Consider the following 25,968-nt stretch of genomic DNA (forward strand, 5'->3'; position numbering starts at 1 on the left):
CCTTTGATATCGTGCAGAAGGTCCTGTTGTGATAAGGCATGCACAAGGGTGCGTTTTGCAAGAGCTCGGCGATATCTAGTTATATATGCAAATACGATACGCCTTTGTAACATAAGACGGCAACAATTTTACCGGGGCATGATAAGATAGAAGCGGGACGTTATAGCGCCCCACTTGATTCGAAGAAGAGTCAACGCGCGAGCACCAGAAAAGCGAGGAATAGAGAGCCGTCTGTGCGACGAATGTTCCGTTGCTTCAAGAGACCGGAGGAGGGAGCTAAGGTAAGCTGTGGGTTTTAAAAAGAAAGTGCAGCTGCGCAACAGCGGTTTACTACTTTAGTCTTGCCCTTTTCTTTACTTCCATTGTCTTTATGCCTTAATTAACGCGGAGTTATACAAACAGGAACTCGTGCGTGTCAGAGCAAGCAAGGGTAAAAAAACAAATGGAAGCGGACACCTGCATGCAGAGTTTTTAAAGAAGGCTAACCCGTCGCACGGCGGTTTATTCGCCCGCGGCCGCGCGAGGAGGAGAAGAGAGCCCGGGCACCTGTGCGCCGACCGGGCGCTGTTTGCGGGGCGCGCAAACAGCGCCGGCCGGCGGCGCACGTGCGAGCAGCGTCGACTCACCGGGGCTGCGGGACCGTGGCGAGAACTTAAGACTCGGGACGGGGCGAGAGGGGGCCGTGGCCTAGCGGCTGGCGCGTGCTGACGTCACGCGCGCCGCGGCTGTCGATTGGCGCAAAGTGCAGCGGCGCTGGCGCTCATAAATATGTGGGGCAAGCCGGCGGGGGCCGAGCTCTTTGGAGCGCAAGTCGTGTGTGGAGCGCGCCGCGAGCGGAGTCTTGTGAGCCCGAGCCGAGCGCGCGGCGCAAGTGTGGCCCTGTACGCGGGTGAAGCGGGCGAGGCCGCGGTGGCAGCGTGGCTCGGCGGCGCGCCCCCGGACCCTGCCTGCCTGTACTTCCAGCAGGGCGGCGCGGCGGCGGCCACGCCGTCGCCGTCGGGCTCGTCTTTGAGTTCGTCTCTCGATGAAGACGCCATGGCGGGCGACGAGTACAGCTTCGACCTGGAGAACCTCGAGGAGGTCGTCAAACAAGAGATGGGCGCCAAGTACGCGGCGCTTCAGCCCGAGCTACAACAGCTCGAGCATCTGCGCCGTCCGCTGGTCGGCAGTACGCCGGGCACACCGCCGGACACGCCGCCCGGCTCGACCGCCTGCCCGGCGTCGCCCGAGTTCGGCGCCTGCATGCCGGACGACAGCATGATGTGGCTGTCGCAGCCACCACCGCCGCCGGCGCCACATCAGGCGCCGCACCAAGCGCACGTGCGCTTCGGACACCAGGAGCCGCTGGACCTGCGGCCGCAGGGGGACCTCGAGTGGATGCAGCTGCGCCGCGACCTGGAGGGCCCACGGCCCCCGATGATCCCGTCGCTGCCCATGCGGGACATCTTGGACGACGACCAGCTGATCACGCTGTCTGTGCGCGAACTCAACAAGCGACTCCACGGGTTCCCCCGCGAAGAAGTGGTTCGCCTCAAGCAGAAACGTCGGACGCTCAAGAACCGCGGCTACGCGCAGAACTGCCGGACCAAGCGCCTGGCGCAGAGGCACGAGCTGGAAAGCAGGAACCGCATCCTTCAGGCCGAGGCCAACCGTTTGCGTCAGGAGCTGGAACGCGCCTGCCAAGAACGCGACTTCTACAAGCAGCAGCTGGGCGCCGCCGCCCGCGCCCGCGCTCAGCAGCCGCCGCCACAGCAGCAGCAGCTGCCGCCGCCACCCCACGGACTCGGGCCCGGCTCGCCGGACTTCCTCATGTGACTCTGGCCGGCCCGCACGGGCGGTTCCGCCAAGTGGCCGCCGCGCAACTGAAAGAGACTGTACGAAAGGCGGCAGCCACACCGCCGACGAACAGTGCGCCGTCGCCTGGCCTGATGCCCCAGCCGGCGCGCACCCCCATAGACTGTACGAAAGGCGGCTCCCAGCCGCTGACGACTACCCCGCTTGCGCTTGCTTTGCTTGTCCCTTGTCTTGCCCGCCGCCGCTCAAAGTTCAACGAGGTTCGCGTTCTAGAGCATGGGCCTCCAGGTGGGCGGCTCCCGGGACGCCGGCCAGTTTGCTATCAACAGGTACGAAAGGCTCCGCATGGCCGTACGCATTTGCCCCCTTGATCGCCGACAGTCGCGCGTGCCAAGTCGCGGGTAGGAGGCGCCGCACCGGCGCCGGGTCGTGGCCCGGGTCGCTGCGCTGTCTCCTCCCCGCTGTCACGCCATTGCCCCAGCGCCCAACCCTGGCGCTCCGCGGATACACGCGGCTTTAGTCCAGGCGCGCAATGTTCTGTCACACCGCACTCACGCGTCCTGCCGCTTGCGTTCTCGAGCACACGCTCTCCCTGCGGCGCGCGCGGCCCCATGCCGAGCATTTTGTTTCGTTGAATATTATTTCTTCATGCCGGTGGTTAGAGTAAATGCTAGTCGTGGTCAAAAGGTGATAGTGTTGCTGTCATCGTGACTCCGCTACAATTCTGGTTTGCTCGTACTTCTTGAGATACACCATATGAGTGCGGCGCAGTTATTTGTGGTTGATGAAGTAGCAAGGGCAGTGCAATTATATCTACTAGCACGTGTACTCGTTCCTTTTGTATGCGGTGTCGACTATGACAAAGAAATGGAGAAACAGTTGTGTTTTCTAGTCTTGTTTGCGTACGTGAAGGCTACGAAAACGAAGGGTTGTATTCCGCATGGTTGCTTTAAACCAAGACAGTAGATCTCGTGTGTAGTGCATATTTACGATTCAATAGCCATATTTACTGGACAGGAGATATGGCTGTCATTCCTAATCTGAGTTGTTAAAATTGTGTGTATTAACTCGTTATCCCCACACTTAACAAGGAACATTCTTGCATATACATGATGCTTACCAGTTCTGACCACGACAAGGGAACACCTCATATTGTATTACTTTTGTACAAGTAATATTCTACACGGTTGCCGCGCCTCTGCTTTAACAATTAGGGAACAAGGCAGACTGCCATTAGCCCTAAGCATCTTTTTTCATCCCTTCATGTCCGAATAAGCACTACAGTGTTGTACTCACGAGTGACATAACACGATGTTCTGTCATGCATTTTGGCTATCTATGTGAAAACTTCAGTTTACTTACGTGTAAAAGTCCTTTCGAAGCGGGGGAAACCGGCCACGGTGGTTTAACTGGCCAGCACCTTCGATGCAGTGACCTTTGCCATCAGAGTGCAACCTGGACACCAGTGCTTGCGGTGTTGTTAGACGAGGTTACAATATAAGCGTGAAAAAAGTCTTGTTACTGCGTGTGCAATATGCGCCAATGTTGTCAAAACCCTTGATATCCTTTTCTGAGCCTTGATGCCGTCTGCACCATTATAATTTTATGCCGATACTGACAGCAAAATAATCAACCGTGAGCCACCTTACTGGTCTTTTGATCCCTGTTGCAACGTCCGGCTACAACCTGTGCGTTTCTAGTGGGCGTTTATCCAGCGTGTACCAGTCCGAAAACCCTGGTTTGTAAAGTGAGATATAGTTCCTGGAATCAATGTAGACACTGCCTTAGCGACTAAAACTTTATTTTAACCATTTAAGATTGTGCAATAATGTTATGACGGAGACAGCTAACTGTGGGAATCCGCCACGACAAAGCCTTTACAGAACCCGCAATGAAGGTACACAAGCGCCACCACAAAGAACCAAGCCAAAAGAAATGCAGTGTCCGTAAGAATGAGTTGCTTAGTCCTTACTTACTTAGTGCAAACTTGACGGCCGACAAGCACTGAATCCATAGGCATCTCGTTCCTAGGGCCTCCTTAATATGGCAAGTGGTCTGGTACTAATCCATGCATTATCTGTCTCGTTGCAACTTAGAGCAGTTCCGTTTTTTCCTCACCAGTCGGACTTCAAATCATAAAACAAATATCTACGTGCGTGATGCGAAGGCGCTTGTTGCAGTAAACGAGTAGAGAAGAGTGATGTGCAATGTTTTCAAAAATACGCCGCATTACTATTGCACTTTTATTTTTATGTCAAATCAAACCACTTGTGTTGGGGCGTGGTTCCCGCTTTAAGCTCATCAGTAGTTTTGATGCGACAATGGGGGAAACGCACGCTATTTTCTACTGTGATAAGTAAGACTGTATATTAATATGTGTGTGCAAAGAAAAAGAAACGCTTGATTTGTTTTTATTTCAAGTTGTTTTATGTCCGAGAAATTTCCACGCTGTTATATGAACTTGTGCATGTATGTAATTGTATAAAACCCTCACGTATATACAAACTCGTGTAAATATTCCCTATGTACGCGCTACCACTGTGTTCCACTGAAGAAGCAGGAGTGCATGATTTTTCGTTCATCATTAATTCGAAGTCTCCTCTTTTCGTGCGGGGCTAACATCTGCCCCGCCAGCGTCCTGCGAAAAGCGCACCTGCTTCACCAGTGAGGATACCTCAAGATGAATGCTTCCTCTCATAAAGAATGAATATAATATTATTCCCGCTATTACTGTCTTCTTCAAAATATTCAGGACAGCTTGTTCTGGACGACATGTATGTGTTTCAGTTCGCTTTTAAATGCCTGTACATACCTTCTTGCCTGGGTGGTGCGTTTTAAGAGACTGGACAAATATTAAATCCTGTCAGCTTTTCGTAAAAGGTGTGCGTGTGCGCTGCATGAGGACATTTACGTTACTGACACTACTTTCCTGGAGATGAGTGTCATGGTGTAAAAAAAAACAAAAAGCAAAATCAAGCAATAAAAGGAAACATCAATGCCAAAATGTCCTTTTCCTCTTTTCTCCGCTGCGCGATGCGGATACTTTGTAGTATCCATAACAGCAACACACCTCTCACGTCCATGGCGCGCTTCTCATTACGTCTTTGTCAAGACTTCACAACGATCTGCCTGCACCACGCCCACTGCTCTCAGCCGCACTGGTTTTATAGACAGTGCCGCTGGTTGGTGTGTGAGGTAATTGTGGACTTGCGAGCGCCTTAGCCCATTTCTTTAGGTGCATAGGACGTTCTCAAGCCAGAACATTTTGTCCCGTGTGAAGAGCCTTGATTATTCTTCTAGTTACGAGTGATACCTCGTCAAATACAATTATAAATGACTTGGAGCACGTGGAGCAACGCATTTAAAGTGTCACAAGTCTAACCAGAGCCGACTCATTACCCAGAGCAGACTGTCGACGCACCAGGAAGGAAACAGTGAATCTTTATGCTGTACAATAGTCAGCAGGGAATCTGGCTGGCCCATGCTGCAAGAAACACATAAAAAGAAAGCTGAGCTTGGAAGCGCTAACATAAAAGAACAGTCAAAGTGCTAGTTGTTTTTGATATTCTGTAGTGTTTTGGATGACAGTCTATGCTTGAAGCATGTGCTCGGTAAGCGCACAAAATATTGGCATTTGTGTTTAGAAATGGACATTTATTACTTCCTTCCTTGTCATATGCACGCTTATTATTGGTGATGGGTGTGCATTCTTAAGGTTACTGAGGCACCTTGCGACGTGGACGAGGCGGTTCTTCGCGGCTGGACAAGAGGGAAATGAATTTAACTATAAAACAGTTGGGCAAACAACCTCCCAGTGCTTGACCTCACCTCAACCTGCAATCATATTTGACGACTTCACTAGACCTCAGCCTCGTCGCATGACGTTAAGGTGCATTCGGGTTATCCTCTCACCAATCAGCGGGCACCGTCATCATGTAAACCTGATTATTTCGAGGTCAGGTCTTCAGACTTAAGCTCATTGCTTGAGTTCGAAGTCAAATACTCAATGCATGACCTGTGCAACGCATAATGTGCATAAACCTGCACAAACATACTCTGATGCCTCCGATATAGTAGGCTCAAAGCCTTGATACGGCAAATTATATAGTAAAATGCTTCATGAAAAGTTGTTCAGTAGATTTTAGCTGGGAAACATGCTATGTCAAGGTGTTTTAATGCTTAGGTAAACTATACAAATATCTAGACTTATTTCTAACCACGTAACTATTTCAACAGGGCCGCGAGCAGTGCCAGTTGGTCATGATTGAAAGGTGACCAGCGAAAAACACAACGTATACAAACGAGAATACGACGGGAAGAGGCTGGGGCCTCACGCCATTGTCTTCTTGCTTGCGTACATTGTGACAATGTGTATTTTGGTGATTTTCACTTTTCATTGTAAATATCTTCATCAGAAGAAAGTCTAGAAATACCGTCGACTCATGCGTTCAAGAATGAGAATGCATGCACACAAGCAGCAAGGACAATGTTCAACCGCAGAAATCGACTTCACTGAAAGTTATATCACGTTCAACCTCAAACTAAAGAAGGGTTGAGGTAAGCATTATTGGGCTCTCTTAGAGAATTTTTACCCGTCGCCAACCTCACACCTCTCACACCTTAACCTGACCTCACTTTATGAAATTGAGATCAAATTGAGGTTGACGTCAACCTCATGAGATCGGAACTTCGTGAGGCTGCCAACCTTCGATTGCGTAAAAGTCTCTGAATAAATTTGTTATATGCGCACAAATGACCATTTTTCAGAGACAAGGATGTCTACGAAGTTCAACACGTGGTGTGACAGCTTTTTTTTTTCTACTTTGTAAATGTCTAACTTCCTTTGTGTGTTGTGTGCGTCGTTGTAAACCTGCGCGTATTGGGAAGTACCAGACCTGGAGACTATAGAGTGGCTAGACTTTCGCCATTTGATGAATGCAAAAGCGACTACGAACTTCAGAAGGTCAAGCAACAAAGCGTGCTTTATGTATAATTAAAACAGCGCACAATAATGTAAACAGTTTAGAATTGTTTAACACCTGGGCTGCTTTACGGTATATACAATAGAAACCTGCGACCTTAATATAGCGGCTGGTGGGACATGATAATTGTGAATATGTAGCTCATGTCTACCATAACTTCGTAATGAACGCATTCACTAGCTTCGCAGGCTGTAAAAAGTGTTTTGCTGGACGAATATTTGAACAATTTGAGAGAAGCGAGCAGCTAAATGCGGATATGTGCACAGGCTACACTGAGCGCAGCGAAGTAACGTGACATGAATAGAGAATTAATAACAAAGTTTCCAGAAGAGCTGTTACTGCACTAAAGACAAAGAGGCTTTCCTCGAACTACGGTCTGCCTATTCGCATGGTTCCTCGAGAAAATTCACGGCGCTAGCATGGGATGCTGCACAGTTACACTACTGATTACACCATGGCCTAGCGAAAGGGCTAGCGAGACGTATTGTGACGTAGTCACTGTGTGTATGTGATGATACATTCTCCGCACAGATCTTGAGCCTGTCTTGAAGCAGGGAAAAGAAAAAGCTGGCAAAAAGCAATTCCTACTTAACTATATTCAACTGAATGTGACATCCCAAATCGCGCTCCCCGAATGCCATATTACCTTTCTCATTGTTCACTGACTGATACATAATCAATAGAATCTGTAATAGATAATTATGGTAGCTTCCAGTGATGCTTTGATTAACCAATGAGAAAATCATGACGCTGTAAATTTGAGGGTCACTCTGTAAGAGTATTATGCGTGCCTTAACTCTTTAAGCTGGAAGGATCGTAGCACGCAACACAGGAAATAATTTAGAGGTTATTTTGCGTGAAAATAAAGAACGTCTCATGCAGCTGATAAAAAAAAAATTGTGAGTATTTGCTGCTGCATTAGTCTGATTAAAGAAAACAACAAATTGTGTGACTGCACATTGGTTTCTTATCAATACAACAAAGCCCAGCACAACAAAAATGCAACAGTCAAATGCTTACGATGGATGAACCGTAATAACAGCAAGTCCCCACTAATAAATTGTCAAAGGAGCCATTGCTTTGAGCAAATCGCTACACGCAGCTTTAATCTGTGTCAGCGCAAGACAACAATGTTTACGGACCAAAACCACCAACACAATATGCAGGACTTCGCAAGGGTGGTTTACGGATTAATAACGATCGCATGGAATTCAATATTGTTCACCCGTATTACTTTATTAAGTTATTAGAACGATTCTTTATTGTGTTACTAATACTTTATAAAATAATTTCTACCACCAGGATAACGCTTATAGATTATAGATATTCTATTCTAGTCTATTCTATTTTATAGCCAGGAATCGGGCCTGTGCTTTGCAGAATAATTTTATAACGTTCTAGCCGTCGTACCGGTGCCTCAGTCTAAATCACTTCATTGAATTTCAAGAGGAGAGTGTCGTATTCAAAGTATTTTAAATGCTTGGTATCATAAACCGGTGAAAGTTGGACATCCTACAAAATGATATATGCATTTTTTCCCCAGTATAATGTGGAGTTTTTGCGTCCTTAGCTTGGACGAGGCTTAATTAACACGCCGTATTGGCAGCACGAAAACAATATTGGTGCACCAGAATGAGCTTTATGTTTACTGCGTCTGCATAAATGAAAGTTGATCGTTTTTTGCGGCGAACCGCACCACCCCCCCCCCCCCCCCACCCCCTGAGAAAAAGAAAACACCCTCTCCGTAAGCACTCTCTAATGCGTAGAAGGTGCTTACGGATTAACTTCTACCACTTGGGGTTCTCTAACGTGCACTTGAACCTAACTAAACGAGCGCTTTTGAACTACGCCCCGAGAGGGATGATTGCCGCCGCGGCTGGCAATCGAGCCCGCGACCTCGTTCTCAGCAGCGCAATGCCATAGGTACTCATCCACCCGGGGCAGGTCCAATAAATGGAGATTGTACACCAATTTAAACCGAACTGGTTGGACAACAAATTTTTAGAATAAAATTTAGTTCATGTACTGAAGAAAAAGCATTTGTCATAAAAAGATTTTATTAAAGTAGTCACAGAGATATTTGTCTAATTTCACACAGCGATAGTTCATATCATTAAAAGAAACAATTACAAGTGTAAAAATAGAAGTAGCCCAAGCGTTCCTCCAAATGGAGAGAGCGACGAGACATCGAAAATTGGAGTTATGCGCACAAAAAGAAGAAAAAAAGAAGCTAGAAGATGCATAATCTCGACGAAATAAATATTTTTTATATCGTCAGCTCATGAAAATAGGCAACTGTGCAAATGAGATTGACATCTATGCATGAATAAAAAAAGTGGCTTTAAGAAAGCCTTAGTAATTTGGCGGCGCCTACACTCATCGTGGTAGCGCTGATCTAAATGCAGCCCATTAGACGAGAAACGACAGCGTCATTGGAGACCGGTAAGCACTGGCTGATACTATGGAACCGTCGGAAACGGTGTATCTGGTTTCTTGTGAAAGTCTTAAGCTGAAATGACACGTCACCTAGCACACCGGCGTGCTTCAATCCTTTAAATTTCAGCTCATTTTATTCGCACAGCCATTGGGTGTGTTGCAGGTGCACACAAGCAACCACGTCAATAGCCTCACCACTATCGTATATACTTGACTCACAACCGTCACTTTCCAAATGTTCCTCTGGAGCGGTCTGTGCGCGAATTAGAGCCCACGAATACATTCCTCCAAGAATAGGGCTCTAGGCGAACGATGAGTTACGGTTGACCTATATTCCCAAATGTAGCTTTTTCGAAGCACTGATGAGTCGAGCCGCCTCTGAGCTACTCGTTCAATAGGAACGAAAAATGAACGATAAAAATCACTACTTAAGAAGTCAGTGTAAACAAAACATTCAATCAATTAGACAACGTAAGAATTTAAGTGAAAACACAAAACAAGATTGAACGTGTGTGAAACATGCACCAATATTACTGCATGAATCGCTGGCGGGCTCACTGATGCGCGCCCCTTTCCCCTCGCAAAAAACCAAGTTTGTCTGGCTAGGCCGAGTAATTGGCATCCTTAAAGAACCTCTGAAGTCTTATATTCGTAACGGCGATTTTGCCGTTGTCATTAGCCCATATAGTGTTCATTTGTAAAGTTACGACGGATATGTTTTTGACATATCGGTGATGATTGCTGTTTCAGAAGTCACCTTCGAGCTTCTTTCTACATATGTTGGCCTTTAAATGTATTTCAGGTGCATAGCCCCAAGGCGAAAATTAAAGAACGCCCATTGACGTGACAATGTATAAGTTCCCTCTACGGGAGTAAACCAGTCAAGGTACATAGCTTTAAAGCGGATGCTTCCTGACAAATTCAAATGGACTTCTCATTGGAGGGGTGCACGTGCTCGGGCAGGCCTGAATGCCCATGTGCGGCGCGGCGCAGGGGCCGGGCACGGGCAGCCCGGCCGATATTTAATCGGGACCCCGGGTCAACGTCGAGCCGACAGGCATAATTCATCGGGCGGGCCAGGCCGGTATTGGAGCTCGACTTGGACGCTAAATTCTTTCTAGCACTTCACTCCCAGAAGCCAGAAGAAAGTCACATTGCCCACAGGCTGACTTGCGCCGGCGCACATACATTTCTCACAGCGACAGGGAACATGAAACGTATTGAAACTCGAGCCACGTCACAAGCAGGTGCACAGAGCTAGACGCGGACAGCTCTGCTTTGCTGCATCGGCTTTCGCTTACGTCCTGATCGGACGCCACGGGCTCGCTATTAGGTGCACTTTGTTGCTGGCCCGACATCCCTCCGGTGCCGTGCAATGCTGGTCGGTCGAGTTTCAGTACAGAAATGGGAGCCACGGTTAGCGAAGCGGTCATGTCAATGGCATCGGGCAGGCGAAAGCACGTAACGTGATACTGCAGAGCAGGCGACGCCGTATGGGGTGTGGACGGCTGCTCACTGTCGGGCGAGCAGCTCACCTGCACCACATACCGCTATACGACGTATTATACTATATAACATCCCTCACCGGCGCCTGCACCATATGATCGACATGCTCTGTTTTGTAGTACAAAACATTCCAATCAATAATTATCAGAGCAGCGGCCAGTACCTGTCCTACGCCTACGGTGTCTTCGATGGCGATGGCTTTAATTCGCTGTTGCCGTGTGATTTACAATTGCACGGCCGGCGACAGGCATGTTGACCTGCCAGTGATCGGGACAGGTCGGCCCGGGCTTTCGATCTGGCACGTCGAGCCCGTCCTCGGTCCATCGTCAGGCCGGGCTGGCCCGCCTTCACTTGGCTTTGGGCAATGGCCAAGCCGAGACAGAAAATTGCGGCCAGTGCACATACTACTTCTCATCAGAGGCATCGGAAGTTTGAGCGCCAGCCGCCTCTCATTTCGGCGCCTGCAGTCGTTGCAGACACTGGCATGTGAGCGATCTCCCTTTTTTACCTTCCCTCGAGCTACCGAGCATTTCCATCACTCCCGCTCTCTCTCGCATACCCTACCTTGTTAGCACTGTCTTCTCTCATAAAACAAATTGAACTGGACAATTTGGCCTGAATTTCTGCTGTCGCTGCCACTCGTGTAATGCCGTCGTTGTGAATGTCGTAGAGCTCTGGTCGAGTTCAGAAACAATGGCACTAAAGCAGTGCACTATATCTGACTTTCGGCTCTTTCAAAGTGCCTTCAACTCGTGCTTGAATGCATTTATTGCCCACGAGACCGTTCATTAAATTTACCATCCGGAGTACCTTTTGTTTACTAGAACTCATGAGAAAGCTTGGATGCCTCAGATGTCACTTTTATGTCTTTCGCGGTCGCTTCGCAGTGAAGCTTCTTTTCCAGCCCCAATGCGTACTCTTACCTCATCAGAATGGCCACAAGTCCAGATTGTGAAGTTTGCGGGTGCAAAGAGACGATAGCGCACCTTCTGTGTGATTGTCGTTTGGATGCGCAAAGTCCTCGGCCCCACGTCCTACAGGATTGACAACCGCCCCTTACGGAAGGCAGAATTCTTGGACCCTGGTGCCAGCCGACGTCGGCACGAACTGCTTTAAACGCACTAGTGTGCTTAGAATCTGCAACCATAGAATGTGGAACTGATGCGTCCACTTTATTTAAATCTTGGCTTGTTACCTTCCCTGCCCTTACCCCACCCCCCTGTGCAGAGTAGCCAACCGGACAGTTAATCTGGTTAACCTCTCTGCCTTTCACCTTTTGTTTCCCTTCCTTCCTTCCTTTTCACCAGTTGCCCATACGATTCTTCCTACGTTGAGTTTCGCTGGATAAAAGAAAGTACGATTTTTCTATACTGATCTTTTGGTTTCCTTGAAGGGAGAAACGGCATGAAATTTGTTTGTACTGCGGGAACACTCACAAAAAATACTTCACTACCACCGTATGTAATGCCATACAACGACCCCCGTAGCTAGTGCTTCGTGCCTCTTGGGAGATTTAGAATCATTTCATGCGTATTTTTAGCTGTTTAGCATCGGGAAAACCAATTATTCTCGAAATTAGGACTTACATCGGGGGTTGCATTCTCGCTCATGTTGTGCAAAGCAAAACGAACGAACGAACGAACGAACGAACAGAACGGGCAACTAAATAAATGATGAGCTTTTATGTAGCAAAGCTAAAGTACGAATATAAGAGACGCCGTAGTGGAGATCTCCGGACTGCTTTTTACTACTCAGACTTCTTTACTGTGTAGCCAAATTTCAGTACACGACCATTTTTGTATACTGTCTCTATTGAAATGCGACCGCCCTCGCTACTGGGAACCGAAACCGCGTCTTCATGCTCAGCAGCTGAACGCTATAGCCTCCTTGCTTTCCTCCAAACCGCCTTCTATTCCTGGCAGGTAGAAACTCAGTGTCACAACGAGGGGATAATTGAAAGTGTTGAGGCTGTGAAACTGCACAGTGATGATTATCAATGCAGCCACCATATCAGTTAGGAAACACTTTATGAAAATTTGCTTTCAAAATATAAGTGTGCCAAGGCAGAATACGTGTCCAGTGAGACTTTTCAGGGCGCCTTAAATAGACAGCAAAACGCCACACTATACGAAGATCATAAGAAAAGTCCTGCACACTTTCAGTTTGAAGAGTAATAAATAAGTATTGAATAAAAGATACTTTATTGCTGTTCAAAGTAGTGTCCTCCCGACCACCTGCCAGCGTTTGAGGAAGTCTGGGACGCCATGTAGGATTCTGCCTTTGTTGAGCTGTCGGATGACTTGGGTCACGTCCATTGACAGCTCATCCAGGCTTTCGTAACGTACCTTGCAACCACGGAACCAACATGCAAGTAGTCGCAAACATCCGACTACTTCACCATCTCGCAACTTAGATGAGTGTTGGTTTAGGCCAGTTAGTGAATCATGATTTTGGAAGTTACCGCAAAGAACACATGGGACGAAGAATGAGAACAAGAAGCGGTTGTCTTCGTGTTGTCTCTTTCTTCGTCCCGTGTGTTCTTTGCAGTAACTTGCCAAAGCATCACGCAATCGACAAGGGGAACAACATCATCTACCAGTGGATACCGGGTCACTGAGGAATTTCTGGAAATCACAGTGCGAATGACGCTGCTCGATTGGCCCCCGACATTGCCCATATTTTACCAATACCACTGTCGAGAAAAGATACATCCACAGGCTTCACTCCCTCGCACGTGAGCTTAGACAGGCTCTGTGGAACACGAATGAATTCACCAGCGCAAGTCTTCACAGATTGGACCCACGTCTCTAACTTCGTCTTCCACCAGGGGTACCACGAGCGGAAGCAACACTTCTGTGCCGCCTGTGGCTCGGCGTGGGATTCACGAACGCCCATTCCTTCTGCACAGGATTCGCCGACAGCCCTGCTTGCGGCAACTGTGGCTGCGAGGAGACGATCGAGCACCTCCTCTGTTACTGTCCCCATTGCAATGTGGCAAAAAAAAAAAGTGTTCGTGACCGCGATACAAAAAATGGACTATCGCCCCTTGACAGAGTAAAAAGTTCTAAGACCCTGGTCCAGACGGGTTTCGGCACTCAAGGCCTTAAGCGCTCTGCTGAAGTTCTTAAGGGCTTGTGCATTGTGCGACCGACTTTGAAAGATGTAGCACGTAGCATCGTGCTATTGTATGAATTTTCTCTCACTTATTTTTTTTTTTGCTTCTTGTATCACCTTTTATTCCCTTTACCTAGAACAGGGTAGCCAGCCGGCATACTTACACCGGCTAACCTCGCTGTCTTTTCTTCCCTTCTTCTATCTCTCTCTTTCGTAAGGGAAGCCTCTTACCTGGCTTTTTTACCTTTAGAAAGAAGTCAAAGTCCGGTTGACTATCAGGGCTGTACGGTGAGCCGACACAAAGTTTAACAATGAGGTTTAGTCAAATGTTCCCGGACCGTGCGATGCGGACTCGCCCCGCTTTCTGGTAGAGGGAAGGCAACATGGGGCACTCACGTTGCGGCGACTTTCCTTTTCTTGAATGAGGCTGTCAAAATCCAGTAAACGCTCATAGTAGATAATTCGGCTTCGTGAGCTATCCCCTCTACGGTCAACCGACAATTTCCGTCAATCAACGTCCCGACGACGCAGATTGATGTGCCATCCGTCGCTGTATAGGGATGGCCTCACCAGGAGTCATCTTCGATTCTGCACCGGCCCTTTAGAAAGCGCGCTGACCAGCGGGAAATTGTGCCGCGGTGAAGAGTACCTCAACCACGCACTTCCAGCAAGGCAGCGCGAACCTGTGTCGGCGTGTTCCCACGCAAAGTCTCGATCTTCACGGATGCGCGTTGCTCCAAATGAGTAACGTGACTTGAAGGTCGCGGCGATTCCACGTCTCTGCTAGCGATGAACCTTCCTAGGCGGCCATTTTTTGAAGATGAGTGTAGCAGAGGGATTGCCGTTCTGTTACGCAATACCCTAGACGGATTGCGTCAGCCGACTCGACGCCAGGTGGTCGTGAGCTGAGCTTTGGTTATGACCCTCACAAATCAGTTCGCACTGGTAACGTATTTTTGTGTTTATTCACAGTTCCGCTTCCGTTAATGTTGCAAAAAAAATATTGGCCATTACCGGAGAGAATGAAAACTACACTTTCCTGTTTTAATATGGCACCGGAACTTTAGCACCAGTACCGTCAGTGCGATGTCAGATATATTAATGCATTTTCTCATTTTCGGATCTTTCTGGCGCAGCAAAGGCAATCGAAACTTGCTAGGTTGTCTTTTGTGTTCTTTATTATGCAAGTTCGCCCTTCTTTACCGATAAGCTATTAACCAGACCCGAACAGATGCTGTCAAAATCCACGACGTCAAGGTGTTCTGGTGCAGAAACCTGAGGACGGCGTCGCCACCAATGTTTTGTTTTTTTATATTTCTTGCTGGGCTAAGCCGCCTTTTACGGCAACACCGGCCGCTTTCCTATTGCAGAAGCGTCATTTACTGATACATCTCAACTTATAATTATTTGATGTCTCCTTACGATAACGCACTAGTGCCGGGTTGTGATCGTCGTGCCAAGAGCGCGAGGAATAAATGTCTCCCAGCGCTGACATCCGTTTCGTTACACGTGTTGAACAGGAAGTTGTCCCAAGCCTAGCCATAAAACGTTTCCGCGTTGAACTAGACCCAGCGAAGTCTAAACATAAAAAAAAGGCTATCAAAGACGAAGAAAGATGGAGCGGCGGGAGGTGTGAGGTTTATAAAAAGAAAGCAACGAAAATTACCGGTTAGCGGTTAGCAAAATTTGTTCATCGGTTAGCGACCTTGTTCATCTATCGCACGCTTGAGAACAGCACAATAACAGTGTGCAAGCGCCCCGTCACGTGATATTTTTTCATATTTCGCAGGCTTTCTTTGGAACGCGGAAAAAAGGACCACATGAGATATATCGTCTTGGAAACAATTTGAGAAGTTTCTCAAGGTACTCTACAACTTTGCTTATCACACTTGGGGTCTGCAGCCAATACTTAAAAAGTTGATTAATTAAACGTAACTAATCCGTTAGTTAAGGGCAAGAAATGAAAAGAAGTTGCCTGTGTAACTTTAGGCCAGTGTCAACATTCGGTTGAACTCGCGTCTGGAGTGCCTTTCCTTTTTGAAACGTTGGCTCAAGTTATGTGGGACAACCGCTATATAATAAATTAAACCTAAATCGACGAATACTGCCACCCTTGAAGCGCCATGTACTGCGCATGGGCAAGGCTAAAGGTGCCGTGTCGTATTGCGGTAGTGGCTGATAATACACATGACCAGTGTGTTATCATCTAACTTGCTTGGCGCGGCACCATCAGGAATTTGTAAGAAGTTCCATTTGAAAGTGAGAGATCAGACTGTTTAGTGGTACCGGCCATACATTTACAATTCAAAGGACTATCCAGATGCACATGACGACATTCACATCCTATGAGTCTTTGCAGGCTGGAAGAGCATTTTCTGCACTACATAGAGCCAAATGCCATTCATTACCTACACGTCTACAAAATCCGTAAGTAAACTTCGTTCTCACTACAACTTTTCCTGAACGAGTGTACAAACACAGTGAGTGAGGTCTTGCTTTATGTAAGAAGCTTATTAAATGAAATTGTTTTGTGCATTTATATAGCCATTTTTTATAACTTCAACAATCCTGTGCGTATACGCAAGGTGGCATTGGCGTCCCGCCACCATCCTGAAGAATGGGTGTGCATGATTGTGAAGGGCGCCCTTTGAAAGTGAAGCCGCGCGCGCTCTGCTACAGGTCTCACTGAGTTTGCTGCGGTGCTCGAACGGTCGTATCGTGTTCACACCTTAACATGGCCCTGCAAAGTGGTTCCAACAACTGGATAGCTGGAAGTCTCGCATGTTTCCGTCCCTAAGCACGAGGTCGCGGAGGCCGCATTTCGATGGCGGCAAAACGCCCGCGTTCCGTGCATTGGGGACAACTTAAAGATCCTCTGGTGGTCAAAATCAATCCCGAGTCCCAACTACGGCGTGCGCCATAATCAGTTCGTGGTTTCGGCAAGTAAAAACCCCAGAATTCAATTAAATTCAATTCGATTCCGCCCCTATACGCGTCGTTTACTGCTACAAAGCGAAAACAGCGATGGGGAGATGCCCTTCACAGAAGCTACGATCATATTTCCGAGCCTTACATCGATCTATATTCCATAAGAGTAAGCTACCAGGCAAGCAGACGAGTGACGCATCTCATTATGGCGGTGATGTAGCTCACAAATGCGAAAAACGAACATTTAGCCATGTGTGAGCTGTACAAGTTCCTTTAAATATACAGAGTAGCTGGTGAACCAAAGCTGTTTCACTTAACTGTTGCAATTAGCTTGAATTGCGGGCTAACGGTCAGCACGAGCCACGCTGTGGGCAAGTTCGCAGGTGACGTAGATGCATTAAACGCCTCACTAAATGGTGCGCAGTTATCATGTGCCTTACGTCGTGAACTGTCCGCGCTGACACAGTGCTTCCATAGTGACGCACAGCAGTAAGTTGGCACACCAAATTTCAGTGGCCGGAACGCTGGAAAAACATCACGGGACATAGAAGCGCGGGATGGGGTTGCCAACCGGTTACTAAAGAGCCCGTCCAGACTCTGTCTCTCACAATGGCGGCCGAGAATCGTCGTTGCCTCTAACTGAAGCAGAAGGTTGCCGGCCACATGGCAGTCCGCTATACCCAAGAAGTCAACTTAAGATGTAGTAGCCTTTTTATGATTGCAACAGTCTTTACTGCGCGCTTCTTCGGTCATCCTTGACGCCTTTCAATGTGACTTCAATATTTGCTTATTTAAACCGGAACCCCTCATTTAGACGGGGGCGAAAAGCAAAAACACCCGTGCACCTTGCATTGGGTGCACGGTAAAGAACTCCAGGTGGTTAGAATTAATCCGGAGTCCCCCACTATGGCGTGCCTCAAAATCATATCGTGGTTTTGGCACGTAAAACTCCAGAAAAAAAATTTAAAGCAAGCACCGCAGTTACCTTGTGCAAAAATAAGTAGAAAGTACGATTATTGTCGCCTCGCAAGTGCAACCTACCATTGTCAACTCATTTTTTTTTCAGAGGTGTGCTTAATGTTCAGACATTTCCCAACAGACGCTTGGTACCCAAGGTGGCAGTAATTGCATAGGGCTGCAGGTGTCTCAGCATGGATGACGCGTCCGCTCTGTCAGTCCTGTGGTATCGTGGAACTTCGTCTGCGGACTCTTGCAAGGTGAGCCAAATTTTCTCACTGTTTCCTCTAGGGTCCCTGATTGTCATACGAATACACTTGCAAGGTACAAACTGCCACTTTGCTATTAGAAAAGAACTTCTCTTTGTCTGCGACCCTCGGTGCTGCTTTTCCATAGCATACAAATTATGCTACAGCCGGCAAAACGGCTTTCATGTTACTCTCTGTTCTCTGAGGGCACTATAACTGCCTGACCTATTACAGATTCACACCAAAAAATGCATAGATAACATGTGTGAGATAATAAAATGTTGCGCTGACCATTCAGTTAATCGCCTGCCTCACGCTAAACCGTGTCCCACCTTTACGAATGCGTATCCGTCGCAGTGCTGGTAGCGGTAAGAAATGCCGCAGCAGTTTTAGCGCTTGTTCTGGCAATGAAATATTGTAAACAAACACTCAATTTGCAATGCGTAATTGAATACTGTAATGACACCAAACGTGTCCAAAACTCGCGAAAAGGGTCAAAGTTCCATTGCCGTGCACAAAAGCAGTCGTAACTACCGCAGGCACTCGGTGATCGCGTTACATAACACACCCCTTTCTTTTCTTTCTTATTTGTTTCTTCATGAGTCCACAAGGTAAGTTAATCTGACGCGTTTTCATAAAGCTAGCGAGGGAAAGCGGACATCGCACAGTATTAAAACAATGGAGACAGTGCACCATTCATTGATCTCACCTACCAAGAGCGTACAACGCTTTAATGTCTGGTACCGCTTTTGAAAAATGCTGGGCACACAGGGTAGGCCGGCACCGGCATGCATTCATCAAAGACTCTATAAAAATGAATGCAGAAGTATGCAAATCTTCATGAGTGCATGAGGAGCGCGTGTTCAAGGACATGCTCTCACCATCCTGAACTGTCACTGTCTTCCAAAAAAAAAAAAACGCCGAAGGAAGATGCTGATTTATTTCTATAATTCAACGTCCGGAAGCAGCGCTGTGCCTATCGAGACGCCGTAGAGAAGGCGGCGCATTAATTTTGACAAGCTGGTATTCTCTAACGCACGCCTAAACGCAAGTACACCAGCGTTCACTTTTTTGCATTCCGCCCCCATCTAAATGCAGCGCCATGGCATCGAGTCGTATCCACGGCATCGAGTCGGGAGAAGAACATAGCCACTGAGCTATCGCGGCTGGCGGGAGGACGATGCTGTGGCCGACTTAGCATGCGAGCATGGAAGCCATTTTGGTGAAAGAGCTAACCACCGTGTTCGTGTATGTGTGTGCGTAAGTGCACACACACAACACGCACACAAAGGTCACGGACGCTGCCCCCTCTGGGTACAAAGAATAATAAAAATAAAAGCTTTGGTTCTGCGCATGCGTAGTCTTAACGGTCCTATTTTTATGGAACGCGAAACATTCTTAAGCATCTCCGAGCCGTTCGCATTTGCTATTTCCCAAGGGCTCAATTAAAAATCATGCTCCTGCCAAATGTCAGCAGGCTCGCATGTCATTCTAATACCCGCCGCGTTGGCCCAGCGACTGTGGCATTGCGCAGCTAAGCGCGAGATTGCGGGTTCGATAGCGGACGCGTAGGCCGCATTTGCGTGGGGTCTGCATGCGAAAACACACCCGTGAACTTAGATTTAGGTTTCAGTTTCAATTTCGTTTTATTATTCTTTAAGTATATTGAAAAAGTTAAAGATAATAAAGAGATGACGGTCCCAAAGTGAAAGACTGCGACGGGACCCCTCGGTTAATAATATCAGTGTAGAGAAGTATTAAAGATGGGCAAGCTAGGTAAAACAAACACAGTCGCGTAAAATGCAACACGGAAAAACTGAGCAAATGATATACTTTTGTCAGTATATAATCCTATAGTGCAAAAGAATACTGTTTATACGTACAAATGGTAAAGGTAGTATAATGAACGATATAAACTTACTTATACATGTAAAAAAGCTTAAGGGCACGTTTAAAAAAATAAAAATAAATAAAAATGCATGAAAGGATGAAGATGTAATGGTGTTGAGTAAACCATCCCATAGCTTTATAGCCACGAATAACGATGTCATTTTTCCATAGTTAGAATGAACCATAAGTACACGTTAAAAGATCCAGGTGGTCAAAATTAATCCGGAGTTGCCCCTTAGGACTTGCCTCATAATCAGATTGCGGTTCTGGCACGTAAAGCTCCAGAAATAAATTTTTTGACACTTCTAATGAAATATCTACTCGTAATTTACTTTAAAATGTGACTACCTTTATCCATCTTCCTGTGTTACAGGGAAACCTTTCATTGAAATAGTGGGAACACCAGTGAGAAGCCAGGTTCCATTACATGAGGAACAGAAAGCGGACTCGAAGAAAGCGACACATTCTATACGTTTAAAATTAAAGGTCTCCTTTACCCGAAGAAATAATTATAATTAAAGTAAAGACCTGCAGTATAATATGTTTTTGTGGCATTATTTTAAACTCTTATAAAAGATGTACGAAACACTATGTAGCGAACTATCTAGTGACTGTGGAGGCAGTCCGCATTGAGGTTGGTGTACTCCTTTTGGAATGGCCTTAACCCATTGCCGTATTTGTACTTTTTTTTTTTAGTATGCTTTGTGACCGAAAATTACTTCGGCGAGTTCAGCCTTGTTGTGGCGCTGAACGGCTTAGCACGGTGCTCTGCGTTAAGTTGCCAAGCTGTCGAGGTGGGCGTCTCCATAAGCATTTTCTTTATCGCCGTCAATAAATGGTAAAACTGAGTACATCGAACGCGTTCCATTTACATAAGAACTTATTGTTGAATTTGGGGAATAATTTTGCGCCCGTAACAAACGAATTCTCGCTACTAAGGGAGAATTCGCTACTAATATCATATACGCTGGTGCCCGTCTATTTCGGGCCCTTTGGCTAGTTCGTGGTTCCTGATGTCATGGTTGTCATGGTAGCGAACTAGCTATTGTGCAGCCGGGAAACATTTCACTGTAGATCGGTTTGACTGGCATAAAGCAGACCACGGCCTGCTTACCCAACGAATTTATCTGGCAAACATGGCAAAGTAATGAAAGTCGCAGTGCTCGTCTCGTTTATAATCCAAGTATACAGACATCGCCGTTTACTGTCACTACCCATGTGTCACTTGTGCAAGTGGGGATGTAAAGGTAACCTGAAAGTTCTTTTGTCGCAACAATGCTTTAAACGACTAAACTGCAATTGCACGTGTGATGTCTTAAATATGCCCGCCGGCTCAGTGACGCAGTACGAGGTCACCGTTTGAATTCTCAGCGGAAGGATTTCTATGATAGCGGTATGTAAGAAAATTTGTGCACTGTGCTTTGTGGGCACGTTAAAGAAAATCAGGTGATGGAAATCAGTCCTAATCCGCCACTGTGCGATACATCATAACTCGGCCTACATTTATTTCCCTAGGTATAAAACACGAAGGTCTTTTTTTTTTGCCGTATTCTACTGCATGCTGGAATTGTTGACACCCGACGGAAAATGGAAATTCCGTCAACAAAGAAAAAAATAAATCTCTAACAGCGTTCGCGGAGAATCCAAGTGCCCACTTGTCAGCGTCGCATTAGTCGTTCCTGTACCCTATAGGTGGCACAGGCGGTGGCTGCCTTAATTCTGGGCGGTCAAGCACCATACTGGCAGTCGTGACCTCGAAAACGTGACTCTGCCGTTGAAGGCGTGCGAAAATGACATTGTGTCACTGCTTGAAAAAAAAAAGCTTAATTGAGGAGCGCAAGGTGAATAGTTTTCGGCAGATAAATTAGTTCGTGCTACCACATCTGCTGTAACTAGGTTTTTGTTGATTTCGCAGCGGCAGAGTGGCGAAATGAATGCTTTCGCCTTCTCCGTCAGGCAGTCTCGTGGTAACGTGATCTAACTTACTGCCGAAAATATACGGAGTGAACCGTACATTCCGGCGGAAACTGGGCAAGTTCACGGCTTCCAAGTTCGCATACAATGTGGCGTCTGCCGTCAACAGTATGTTCCACACCTGACGCCATGGCGCTGGGTGGCGCTGCCTAACAACCCCAGGGATTGATAGGACCAGTTGCGTTACAGGCTTAAGTAACGGTACAAGGGAGATATGGCAGTTTTAATGAAGAGAAAAGAAATTAAGGCGAGGTAGGCAAAATACTAGACCGAAAAGCATGTATAGCATACCTGATTAGCTCAAGCAGGTTAGGTGAATATTTGTCACCGCAACATTTCAATGATGATGCCAGTAAATCATCATCGTCATCGTGGCGAGGTTTACAACAAATACGCAAATATCCAAGAACGTGGACGCGGGGACAGCAGCCGCCGTAGCTGAATTGATAGATAACTGGACACGCCATGCGGGGGTTATGGATTCGGCTACATCCGGTGGCATTTTCTTTCACTTTTATTTTCCATTTTATGATTATTTTTACATTTCAATTAAAACAGGAGCATAATTTCCGTTATGTTTTTCTTCAATTAATTGTGTGTTGACTTCGTTTATGTGTTCCTAGCAATAAATTGAGCCACTCGGTTCTCTTAATATTTCTCGCCCATAACTGTGGGCAAGCAGGAACGTGAAGGGACTATGAGGCATGTAAGCGATCATTGAACAATGAAGAAGAAAAATGGAAGGGTCAGCACTGTGATCGGGATAAATTTTATCTGTTGCGCAGGTTTATTGGACGTATAACAAGTGCTTCGTTATCTTGAGCGAAACGGTGTTACCCACTTGTCCTAGCAGCGAACATATTTCTCTCATAATGAGCAGCTTCTCGTGCTGTTCAAGTTAATGTGTTGAATCAAGGACCGGGCGGAAGCAAGCTTTCCAGAACCAGGACCGAAAAAAGACGAAACGGCAGTCCCATTTAAACCTTTTACGCAGACACAGCCCTGACGCCGTATAACTTAAGTTTCACTACACATGCTATTTTAGCCTTGCAGGGTTACTTACATTCTGAGCCGCTTCTTATTTCTGTGACATATTGTTCGGCCAACCTTTTGCTTGAGTTCGGCGAGAACTCAAGCAAATCCCGAGTGGTGGGCCAAGTCAACCGGTTGATGTGCTGCGACGCGACAGTCGAAGGCAACGAAGTTGCGCCTGAGCAAGGCTTCCGCGTGTAGCATGGTGGGAGACTGCGCGGCGCGCAGGTCACATCCGAGGGTTCTGGCTGGTTGTTCACGCTGGTCAAGGTCGTAGCTGGTATTCTATGCCCGGGCCAAGTCTAGAATGAAGTGCTGGGCGCATGTCACGCCGCGTATCTGCATAAGCGGTGACCTGCACTTGATTGGAAGGCGCAGTCTTAGAACGGGCTAGAAATTTCCGTATTGTATTGCATATATTGCATAGAGGTAAGGACGTCTGCAATCATATGTGATTCTGCGTGTTCTTCAACTCTTTCTCTCACCTAAATACGTGCGAATTTCTTATACGCATCTCTTTGTGAATACCAGTCTACGTTATCACTGAAAATATCGAAGCGCGAATAGAAACATTCACATGGTGAATACTATTACCGTTCGAATAGTTAATGTTTTGATACGTACTGCTCCATACCTTTAGGTAGTTGAACAGTCTTCGTACATTGCACTGTCCTAACTTTCGCTTCAACGATCGCTTTCAATGAACTCACTTCATACGAAAGTTCTGAAGGTATTGCAGAGAAGCACCATTTTCCTGAGCTGCGGGCTGCTAATGACAGTTCTATATAAATTAGCGCAGCCCTCTGACCGAGGCCCTACGAGCGGTTTGCTCCGCTTAGAGGCCTTTGATGAGGCACTCCAGTGGCAGCAAATGTGCGTTGAGCAATGATCATCAGAGCCGCGCGCGGTGCTCCCAATTATTGCACCCGCCTCAAATTCCTGCCATCTGGCCGTTAGTAACGAGGCTCAGTGAAATATCCACGGCAGCCGTTCGCCGGAGAGTGCTTCTTTTTCTCCCAAGAAAAAGGTTTCCAAAAGGCCGCCGATAAGGGCACGAGTGTTGATGCCTGTTTCTCCTACTCAGGTTGCCGCCGGCGGCGGCAGCGGCGACCGAAAAGGGGGAGGGGGATGGGGGGGGGGATGGCCCGTCGAGCCCCCTGTGCTCTCCGTTTCTTCTTGCGTGCACCCCGTCCGGCAGGAAAGGCGTCTTCGCGGCGGAGCATCGCCTCCGACGAAGGCGGCGCCGCGGCATTGGACGATGACGGCCACGGATCCAACAACAAGGCGCTTCGGCGCTGAATCTCTGGAATGTGCATCGATCGGGAGCGGAGGTGGAGCCTGGGCCCCGCACTGGCCCGGGCCCCGCTCCGCCGCGCAACCCTTTCGGGGCTCCCATTGGCAGAGACGGGCGCGGCCACGCCTTCCGCCTCAACAGTGCAGCGGCTGCCGTACGCTCCGTCTGTACCTTGGGCACACTTTCTTTGTTTGATCTCTTCTTGTTCTCCTGTCGCAATCGACCCCCCTCTCCTTTCATCCTTCCTTCATCCTCGAACCCCTAGACTGAACCCCCCTCTTCTTTTCTGACATCTTTCCCGCGCGCTCACACAAGTACTATTCATTTCCTTTGGTTATTTCTGTTTTGCTCCTTCAACCTTTGCATTATGCCGGGACACTTTTTCATCTTTCATTGAGGCACTCGGTTTTGTTTCCAGCGTTAATCAAAGCCCCTTCTCTGTCTCTTGGCGCGGAAGAGAGGGCAATGCAAAGTGGGTGGGGAGAGGCACGTCGTCCAAGGACGTCTTTGGCCGATTCCAAGATGGCGGGGGCCTCGGACGTTACTTTTCAGAAGAGGATTTACTCTGTCATGCGAAACCTATGAAGTTGGGAGCGGCTACTAAAAGGGAGAAAGTAGTTTTGTACTTTAAGCCGGCCCTAAGAAATGAGAATATGGAGAGCCGCGATGAGCAAGAGAAAGAGAGCCCCTATAGGCTACTTGTTTCCTCGCATGTTCGTATGCAGTGCTGAGTGTCTGCACTTCAGAAGGTGGCTTGATTAACTTACATATTTTTTTCTTTTTACGACGTCCCTGTTTGTTGGCAACTCCGTTTGCCGTAAAACACACTATGTTTACAAACCACCCCGCCGCTATCCCTCAAGAGCGGTTAAGTTCACCTAAAAAAAATGATGCATATTAACTTTCAAAAGGGCGCTGTGTAACGTTCGTTAAAACCACTCCGATATCCTTGCCGGAGAGGGGCAGCACGAAGTCTAGAAAAGAAAACGAAAGGAAGAATACACATGAATGCGAGAAAGGCTTGCATCTCGTTCTTGCTTTCGACCCCACCTTTGGGCGACCGGCTCAAAAGCTCGACACTCTTCTGCAGCTTCATGCGCACTAAATGCAAATAGAAAAACCTGAGAACATGGTTCCTCCCTTTGCTCGCCAAGAGAAGAATGTTGGCCGTTTGGATGGTCGGTGTACGAAGAGAAAAGCGAAGAGGCGACGATCGGACGTAAAGAAAAAGCGACACCTGTTGTTTAGGCGCAGCCGGCCGCAACAAAAGTTTTCCTGTCAGTAAGGTCGCACCTGTGGGAACCAGAGCTGAGTTACAAGTTTGGCGCTGATACGAAAACTTGGCGCCGCCTCATTTATGGCGCTCATGAACGTTCCAACACCTAGCGCCGTCGTTCTTCCTCTGCGGCGCAGAGACATGTGCGACGATAACCACAGCGGGGCTGCAGGCCGGCCCACGCGGCGCCGGACACCGCGGCCCAGGAGGCACATGCCTGTGCTTTTGTTCCGTCGTGAACGAATGGTAATATGCCACAAATTAACCTCTATAGAAGGAAGAACAGTAGTGGATTGATATTCATTATGCTGTTAAATAACACCAAAGGATGCCGGCCCGTTTTGTCATCGTAAAACTATCACAGCTAAGCTGGTGTTGATCGTCTGGTTAGGTCGGATCAACAGTTGTCTTAGGCAGTCTTAGGTCGCTATCGTCCTGGTCGTTTCTGCATTTTAATTTAGGAGCCTGCTTTCTTCGTTGACTTCTGGATCTTTCACTTAATTCTGGCCCCGTATTCGCAAACTTTCTCTTGCGTAA

At 47.5% G+C, this 25,968-nt stretch overlaps 1 protein-coding gene and 2 long non-coding RNA genes across 6 annotated transcripts in view; 2 read left to right on the plus strand and 1 right to left on the minus strand.

The window, feature by feature from the left end:
* The window catches only part of LOC139054197 (uncharacterized), a 246,171-nt gene extending 245,527 nt beyond the window's left edge, over window positions 1-644 (minus strand). The window contains exon 1 of one of the 2 annotated variants that reach the window (XR_011511064.1): window positions 627-644. This is a non-coding gene — a long non-coding RNA (uncharacterized lncRNA). The other variant, XR_011511065.1, reaches the window with a different exon arrangement.
* LOC139054198 (uncharacterized) overlaps window positions 187-25,968 on the plus strand; it is a 58,418-nt gene continuing 32,636 nt past the window's right edge. For all 3 annotated transcript variants that reach the window (XR_011511070.1, XR_011511071.1, XR_011511069.1), the window contains exons 1-4: window positions 187-281; window positions 15,622-15,695; window positions 16,192-16,259; window positions 17,827-17,977. This is a non-coding gene — a long non-coding RNA (uncharacterized lncRNA). The remainder of the gene's footprint in view (window positions 282-15,621; window positions 15,696-16,191; window positions 16,260-17,826; window positions 17,978-25,968) is intronic.
* Window positions 675-4,798, plus strand: LOC139054196 (transcription factor MafA-like). Its single transcript, XM_070530874.1, has one exon. The coding sequence runs from the start codon at window positions 769-771 to the stop codon at window positions 1,813-1,815; it is 1,047 nt and encodes a 348-aa protein (XP_070386975.1). The 5' UTR covers window positions 675-768; the 3' UTR covers window positions 1,816-4,798.

Source organism: Dermacentor albipictus, chromosome 1 (assembly GCF_038994185.2).
Source record: "Dermacentor albipictus isolate Rhodes 1998 colony chromosome 1, USDA_Dalb.pri_finalv2, whole genome shotgun sequence".
NCBI classification, from domain to species: Eukaryota; Metazoa; Arthropoda; class Arachnida; order Ixodida; family Ixodidae; genus Dermacentor; species Dermacentor albipictus.